General features: G+C 44.3%; 1 protein-coding gene across 1 annotated transcript in view; it reads left to right on the top strand.

Moving 5' to 3' along the window:
- Positions 1-321: 321 nt before the first annotated feature.
- The window catches only part of LOC124556454 (homeotic protein distal-less-like), a gene marked incomplete at its 3' end in the record, with an annotated part of 298,563 nt that continues 290,301 nt past the window's right edge, over positions 322-8,583 (top strand). The window contains exons 1-2 of the mRNA XM_047130405.1: positions 322-884; positions 6,328-6,390. Of these exons, the coding sequence (XP_046986361.1) occupies positions 392-884; positions 6,328-6,390 (556 nt within the window). The remainder of the gene's footprint in view (positions 885-6,327; positions 6,391-8,583) is intronic.

Here is an 8,583-nt window from a genome sequence, read left to right as displayed (position 1 = left end):
CGAACCGCGGCAAGTGGAAAGAGCTGCGTATGGAAAGTGTTGAGGTGGCTGGTGATGTGTCGTAATAAGTGTCGGCTGGCTTAGCGAAAGAAGGAGACGGCAGTGTCGCCGGCGGCCTCCGTGTCTCCTCTCGGAAAGTAAGTCAGTATTAATCGCGGCCGGGCGCCGCGACAGGGCGGCGCGCGGCTGCGGAGGGCGTGGCCGCGCCGGCGCCGGCCAACGGCGGGCGGCGTGCGCGCGCAAGCCCCGCCCTCGCTGCGCACTGGGCACCGCGCAGGCGAGCCGCGGCCCGCGTCGCGCAGTACGCCGCCGGCACGCCGACCGAGCACACAGACGCACGCCGCCAGCGCCCGCGCCCGCGCCCTCGCCTCCGCTCTGCTGACTATGCCGTATGCGGCCACGGCCACGGCCCGCCGCAGTAGCTAGCGACCGCGAGGCAGAGCACGGCACGACGCTGAATTTCACCGACCTGGGCAGCCCCTTCCAGGGGGGCGGCTCGAGCACGCCGACGCCGACAGTGGCCGCCATGGCCGACGCGCAGGCGGAACAGCAACAGGCGCAGCCGTCGGCCGGGAAGTCGGCCTTCATCGAGCTGCAGCAGCAACAGCAGCAGCAGCAGCAACAGCAGCAGCAGCAGCAGCAGTACGGACACGGCGCGAGCCCGCTGCGCTACTCGCAGCACCACGCGCACCACTTCGCGGGCCCTGCGGGTCCCGTGCCTCCGGGCCCGCCCGTGCCCCCGCACCACGTGGACCCTTCCGCCGGCTTCGGCAGCCCGCGAGCGCCGCCGCTAGGTCCCTACCCGTTTCCGACGATGCACCAGAACTACCCCGGATACCACCTGGGATCCTACGCGCCACAGTGTGCTTCGCCACCCAAGGACGGTAAGAATTCGTTGTACTCTGTGTGCGACGCTGCAGTGAAGTTTTCGTAGCAGTGTCCGCCAGGCGCGAGTATTGCGGGCTCGACAGCTGTCAGGCGCCGTGTGGCCAGGCTCTTCCGTCCCCGATGGGCGCCATACGGCCACCTCGTAACGGGAACAGTGTCTCTAAAAGTGCCATCGGAGAGTCGACTCGCAAGGTGCTGGAACACGCCACACTGGGCTCGGTCCGGTTCTTTACCGCCACATTCGCTTCCTTTCCTGTCGTATCACCTCCAGACCGTTCGCAGTGATCCTCTGTCCGAGTCCGTGTCATATGACGTGCTGTCAAGACGAGGACGTGCAAGTTGCTTGACCACAGTGCTCGAAACTCTTACCTTAGTCGTGTCATTTATCATTGCCACTAGCCATGCAGTGTCAAAACGGGTGCCTCCAATTATTTTCGTGCCCCTCGAGTGACCGTTTTGGATTACTTAGCTTCCCATATACCGTGAGACCCATATAGGCTACTGAGAAAAAGAAAAGAAAACAAGCGGAAATGGCCAGTGTTGTAGAATCAGTGCTACTACAGTTCAGACACAGTGCACACAGAATTGCCTTGCTAGTCCATCTGTAACCACAGTTGTTAACTCCACATCTGCCTCACCGTTGGGACAACCCACTGAGCATTTATGTTTTACTGTTACGTAACTAGAGATCGTCCAGCAAAGTAATCCCAGTTTGGGTGTCCCGCCCACCAACGCATCTTCGTTTCTATCAGCTGGTGAGAGCAGCAGGGACTGTGAAGTTCTCGAGGGAGCCTTCAGTAACTAGCACGATTGAATCATTGTGAAGGTAATAAACACTCTGGACGTGTCATGTTTTACCTACGATAAAGGGTGATGAAGTGTTCAGAGTGAAGCTTATTAACGCAAACTGTAATGACACATTGTGTCAGCGCGCGGGTACCACGCCTCCGGGCGACCAGCGCGCTGCAGCCGTGGACGCTCTGCGTCACATATTACTCCCGTCTTCCGATTACCGAGTCGGGAGGACCGTGATTTACCGTTTGGATCACGGAGCCCACGTTTCGGACAACATCTATGATGGTGTAGAGTACGAAGGCTAGTGGCGTTTACAGTGATTATCGCTCAGCTGATCGTCTTACGTAGACGGTACGATGCTCAGGTAACATTGCGCAGGTGTGAAGGAAAAAGGTGAGGAAATTGAGAATCGCGATCGTCTGACAAGGACCGCGTTATCATGAATTCGGGCAATGCGGTCCACGCCGGACTTAAGATCTGTAGTACTTTGAATGTAATTTGGCTTAGCTCATGTTTGCTTTCCACCGATATGCATCTCACTGGTACTAACTGTAGCAAGAAATTCATTACTTCCAACTAGGAATAGTTCTTTGAGAAGAATTGTAATTTAGCAGACTGTCACAAGAAATTTATTTTTCATGCTTGAGTAAATAGCTGTTTGCTTGTGGGACCTTTATCTCATCCTGAGCACATGAATGGTTAAATTTCCGCTGGTTTCGGACATACACACTACCTCAGTGTAAGTTTTCGTTGACCAGTAAAACATGTGTTGAAAGCACGGAATTCTGGTGGTAGCAAAAAGAGGAAACTGCTGTCTTTTTTTCTTCATATATTCTGGTTGTCGTCCTTAGCACAAACAATTCGATAACTTTTCCGTACGATGACACAGTAGCTTGATATGGCATACAAATTGCTGCTTTACCTAGGGGCAAATACCAAATATTTTAGTATCAATAGCCAATGGACGTTCGCAACGGGCTACCGTAGAGCTGGCTGTTTAGCACGGTACCATGTTGGTGAACACTGAAATCTGCTGGCACCTCTCTCCTCCACATCGCTAAACTTTCCTCGCTAACTGTTACTTTTTGCTCTCAGCTACACCAAAGGCAACATGTTCTGCGCACCGTGGTGTCGTTAGTGTAATTCGCACTTTTATTTGCCGTAACTTAATAAAGCATAACGACAGTAGCTGTTTAATCTATCCCAATAACATATTCAAGAAGTAATTTTGCCGCATCTTTGCGTTTCAGTTTTACGTAGTAAATTGACTTCGTGTGTTTTGAGGGTTTTGTTTACTTTGCATTAGTTTTCCGTTTAGCTTTCGTACTGTATTTATGCAAATCTTTTCCACAGTAGAACAAACGGTTCAAGTTCTGAACATGCCATAGCTGATAAGCTAGAATCTTGACCGAAGTATGAAATTCTCTGCGCGCTACGCAGGTTTCACTTTATCTATAGATTTAGCTCATAATACAGCATTCTTGCATGCCAAAACTCACATGAATTTCTACTATATTGCTAGCCCATTAAGCTTACCGGCACGTTTAGAATGTCAATACAACTAAACTGAGTCTCCATTTACATCGATGTATTTCCTTTTCAATCAATAAAATTTCCTAGATATTGTTACTGAAAAATAAAAACAGTGTTTCAGTAGCACTAAAAGTTTATTGTTTACGTACTCTACTAACAGATCCATTTCTCCAGGGAAACGATCCGTCGGACACAATTTGCTTTGAGAATATACGTGCATGGGTGGCTTTATATTCTTGCTAATTCACATTCCAACAATATCAAAAACATTTTTAAGCAAATTTATAGTATGTGTTACTTTATGTAATATTTCATTTTACTTTTTATTGTGAAGTACATTGCTATAGTAGAATATTCCTGAACAAATTTCTTAGTGGCGTTGATAGTTGTACGAAAATGACCCCTCCATTTTCCTAATTCACAAATTTGGGAATCGGTGAACAGCAACATTGAAGTGTAGCTTTGAAAGGATTGAGTGAGGGCAATACAGCGCATTGTAGAACGTATGCTTTCAGTATCCCTCCAGCGACGTAAACAATGTAGAAGCATTGGCAGTCTTGGAGAGCTTTCTCTTAATGATCGATTTTAAACTGAGTAGCAGTACATGACCCAGCTGGAAACAAGAAATACAAAAGGACAAGAAATCTTCATTCAGCAGTATTCGCAATTATAAAACAAGAATCTGCTAAATGGGTTACCATATGAGGGTTACACATTGCGTAGGAAATAACTTAATCAACCATAAACACCAGCCATTAAGAATAAGTGAATATTTAGCAGAGGTCCTCTCAGTTTCATAGGGATGTGCTTTATCCTGGAGAATGAAGATTATTATTCTCTAACTGTTTTGTCAGCTGTGTTTATTGTTTTTTTATCTTATTGCTATCTATTTAGTAATTCTAAGGCTTCACCTGCAGGCAGTTTTTGTTTGTAAGCGATGATGCGTACCATCGCTAGTACACCCGATTATTGTAATCCAAAATCCTATGGTGTGTTTGCCACACGACTGGCAGTTTGATCTGGATGAAGATGAAGGCTTAGAGTATCGCGAATAGACAAAAAGCAATAAACACAGCTGCGTAGACAAGATTGGAAGAAAGTAAATGGTCTTCATCCTCCACAATATTTTTGATTTCTGACGTCCTCAGTTTTCAGCAAAAAGGATTATGCCTTGATTCATGTAACTCTTAATTCTCTGTAGGTTCTTACGTAATTATTGTAGTATTTATACGTCGAATTATAATACTCAGATACATATTTAAAACTGTAGCGGCTGAGCACTGTACAATAAAACAAAGAAGCATGGTCTCACATTTGCTACTGACGAGTTGAACGGCGTATCGTGGTTGCCTACAACATAAAGCCACCGTAATTTGCCGTCAAAATAAGGAAATAATACACATGATACTGTTGTCACCCAGTTACTACGTGTGCCTCGTCGTTAAAAGGTCTAGTAACTAATTTTTTAGGGTTTTCGTTTCATTAATTTTTTTCTGTATGGAAAAGTGCCCCCAGTCTCTTCCCGCCAAACGCCCCGACACGTTCGTTGCGGATGCTTTATTTTAAGGGCATTATTGTTGTTCGCAGTCATTATTTCGGTATCGTTCTTGCAGAACGAGTCCCTCAATTCGGCACTGACCTTCTGTTGTTTGAGCTTTGTAAAGAATCAATCTCGCAGTCAATGTTACTACAACATTTGCAGTTATAAATATGTCATTTCTGGAGCTGTCTTCCGAACCTTCGAGCCGGTGAGCAGAGTTGCTGGATAAACGTGCAGCTTTCAGTTTTCTAGAATAAGCTCCCAAGTGTTATGGTACAAAACAAGAAGGGGAATATTTCTTTTTGCCTAATGGATGTTCAAAATTTTCTAAGTGTCTACAGTATCCTCCTCTTGTTGGACTTCACATGACATATCACAACCTAATTCCACTAGGATTGTTTGTGCTAATTTTCCTGCGCAATTTCTCGCACTCTGATGTAACATAATGAATTTTATATGCTACTCTACAGGAAGTGTGGGGAATATGACGTTGCAATATCTGAGGCGGCTTTCTACACGGTACATGATGTGCATTCTTTCTTAATTTTTCTTGCGTAATAAGTCAAAAATTTATTCTATATTTTGCAGCCTTTGCATTAAGCAGGTTCGCTCATTTGATTAAGAAGGGAAAAAATGGTAACATGATAGTGTGACTGTTGTAAAACTTTCGTTCTTGAAAGACACTAAGATAGCGTCGCTGCGTAGTCACAGCGGGGAAAATAGCCCAGTATTTCACTGTTATTGCGTTCTTATTGCATCTGTATGTTTTCATAATCTTCTCATTCCTTCAGGTGTAGAGATAAGACTGACTCTTACCACGTTCATCGTTGTAGACACTTTTGTGTTTTAGATCTGTCTTTATTGGACCAATGTTTCGATCCGTTCAACACTATTTACGGCGTCCCTTGCTTGCTGCATGAAAATACACGTCGTAGGTTTTTAGATTAGGATCCATAGTGATTTGCTGTGAGGCAATGAAAGCATCATTTTTCATTAACCGGAAAATTAAAACATTCAGTAATCTACTGGGCTTTTTCGTGTGTTTCCCTTCGATGGTCTAAACATGCCTTATTAATTATTCTGTCAATAGTTTTCGTTTCCGCGAAGATGTGCACTCTTGTGGGTATGGGACTGCTGTTCATTCACTAGTATCTCTAGAACATTTTTCACTGCATGTTGTCTAAAAAGCAAAAATCTTCATTTGCGCGCCGATACGGTACTCCTTATAAAGTTCATAAATGTCCATCCTGCATTGGTACAACGTGATTTTATTATCTCAGAATATCATGCTTCATTTGCAAACTGAGAAGTTTTTGTCGTCTTAACTTAGGTTCTGTAGACTAATTTTGACTAGTAATAGCTACATGGTAAACGCTTTACTATCATTACTCTGTACTAAAAATGTTTATGTAATTTTTTCTGCACGTATCATTAGCAGGGAATATAACAATAATTGTAATAATTAGTTGCATTAACACTATCAGCATGCTGCCACACTACTTCTGTATCTAGTGTTTATATTATACTTTTTGGGTGAATTTTTCTTCTACCGCTGGTGTTTTTTCCTCCAGATTGGCTGTACGGGAAGGGAATAAAATCGGAACTGCTGGATGATCGGCAGTGCGGCGAGAAATGTGAGTTCAACATTCATTCACTAATTGCAAGTTCAAACACACAATTCCAATTAATTCCTATGACATAGGCTACAAGTTCAAACACACAATTCCAATTAATTCCTATGACATAGGCTACCTAAATATACAACACACATCCACAACACAAACGGTTTGATATTATTTTTTCGGCATTAAATTTTGATTACAAGAAAAGTCTTTGTATCGAAACAGTAACAGAGAATGTTAGTTATCATTTAGAGCGACCTTATAAGGGAGAAATGACTCTATAGTTGCCCACCGGAAAATAGTTTCTTTGTTGTTTATGACGTGACTTGTCTTCCTGATCGTGTTGTATGTGTACCGAGTATTGAAAAGAAACACAAGTCTAAAAACTCGAAGCGAGTATAACGAATTTTGCAGATAGTTGCGTAAAATGCTTCCGCTCATTTTCGTTGTGCGCAAAGCGGCTATTAACGAAAATGTCTAGCTTTAACTTATTTGTGTAAGAGAGACGCCCTGTGTCACTGTTGTGCAGAGAACTAGCCGAAACATTTTGTATTACGTACCTGCATTCATCTTGGAATGGTTTATAATGGAAGGAATACTGTGAATTGACGCTCCACCGACAACGAGGGCCCTACAAAAGGAACACAAACTTATACGACAGGGTTGTGGAAGGAAATGAGCCATGCCTTTTAGAGGGAACCAGCACGTCATTCCTCATAATTTATGTAAACGACGGAAAAATTGAATCTGGATGGCGAGACAAGAATGCGTTTCCCCTCTGTGAACCATGGCGCTCCCTCGATTGGTAGGAATGCTTTGTCTCTTATGTGTGGATCATACAGCTATGCATTAGCCCTAAATAACAGATATAAAACTGAACCTTTCAAGGATTTTAGAATCAGCATCCAGCGTGAACGATTGCTCCGTTACAGCAGTGGACATGATGGTCCTACCTTCTCCTTTTCAGAAGCGTAATCCTACCGCTTCCTGTGTTATTTTGCATGTTTAGTTAGTTACTTTGATTCATGGCCGACTGTGACATGAGCGGAAACTCTTCGACGCTATACTTGCCACATAAATGACTGATCTTTTTCTCTTTTTAATGAAAAAGTAATTTTCTATTTTGGATAGTTTAATTGGTATTGTAGGTCCTCGGCACTTAACCGTGTGAATATTAGCACTGAAATTTAGCAAATTAGAGTCACAAGAACAATGTCATAGTACAGTGTCTTCGAGACGGTATTCTAGTTAGAGTGCGTATGCATTTCAGTACGGGTACAGAACCTCTTTAGGGTAAATGAAGTACGCCTGACGGTTACTCTATCGAGTGAAGGCAGCGTGGTGCGTGCGTGAGCAGGACGCACAAGGTTCTCCGTGGCCGGAAGGATGGGAGGCCGCCATGGGAACTTTGCTCAGCAGCCTGCCTTCATGTAGAATTCCGGGAAGCTATCCATCTGTCCAGACGTCTGCTCACATGTGCGTTCAGGCCCTCTCAAGTGCTGCACCGTCGTCTCCCGTATCTATCTCGCGGCGACAAACCATTCGTATTGCTGGGAGCACACAAGACGAAACGTTACTGAAAGGATCCCTCGTAAATCGTAACAAAGCTACTTACCGTCCGTGCGACACACTGTCGCCGCATCCGCGGAGAGTAGCTGTTTGTGTTCTCGGAAGGCATTCGCTCGAATTTATTATGCCTAATACTTTATCAGTTGCAGTTGACTGTTAAAGGAACGATTTTAGAAAGCGTCGTGTGTCAAGGACGTGCTGCGATCGGTCTCATGAAAGGGAAAAGAGGAAATTTACTTAATATAGAGCCATCGACTGACAACGGAAATACAGGGACGAGTTTTGTTTTCTTGAGACGAAGTCATAGCGCTCTTGCGCACTATCGCAGTTAACTGCATGGAGTTTTTATTGGACTCTAGTTGGTACTTCGTTGTACGCACGGAGAGCTGTATTAAAATTTTTCGCGTCATTTGTTCCTCAAATGTCCTACAAATTTCTGAACAGTTTCCGCATTTCATTATTATTTCTGTCACTAGCTTTCCCGTTTTGATTCAGTTTCTTCAATTCATCTCTCAGTTGCTGGAGATTGGGTATTTCTTTACTCTTTGCGTGATATAAGTTAACAGACAGTGTTGAACATAGACAGCCAGTAACTGCAGTCGCATCTCCGCAAATTAACTCAGATGATGGCTCTCT

This window comes from Schistocerca americana, chromosome X (assembly GCF_021461395.2).
Source record: "Schistocerca americana isolate TAMUIC-IGC-003095 chromosome X, iqSchAmer2.1, whole genome shotgun sequence".
Taxonomy (NCBI): Eukaryota; Metazoa; Arthropoda; class Insecta; order Orthoptera; family Acrididae; genus Schistocerca; species Schistocerca americana.
Note: the sequence above shows the minus strand (reverse complement) of the source record. Positions and strands in the feature narration are given on the sequence as shown.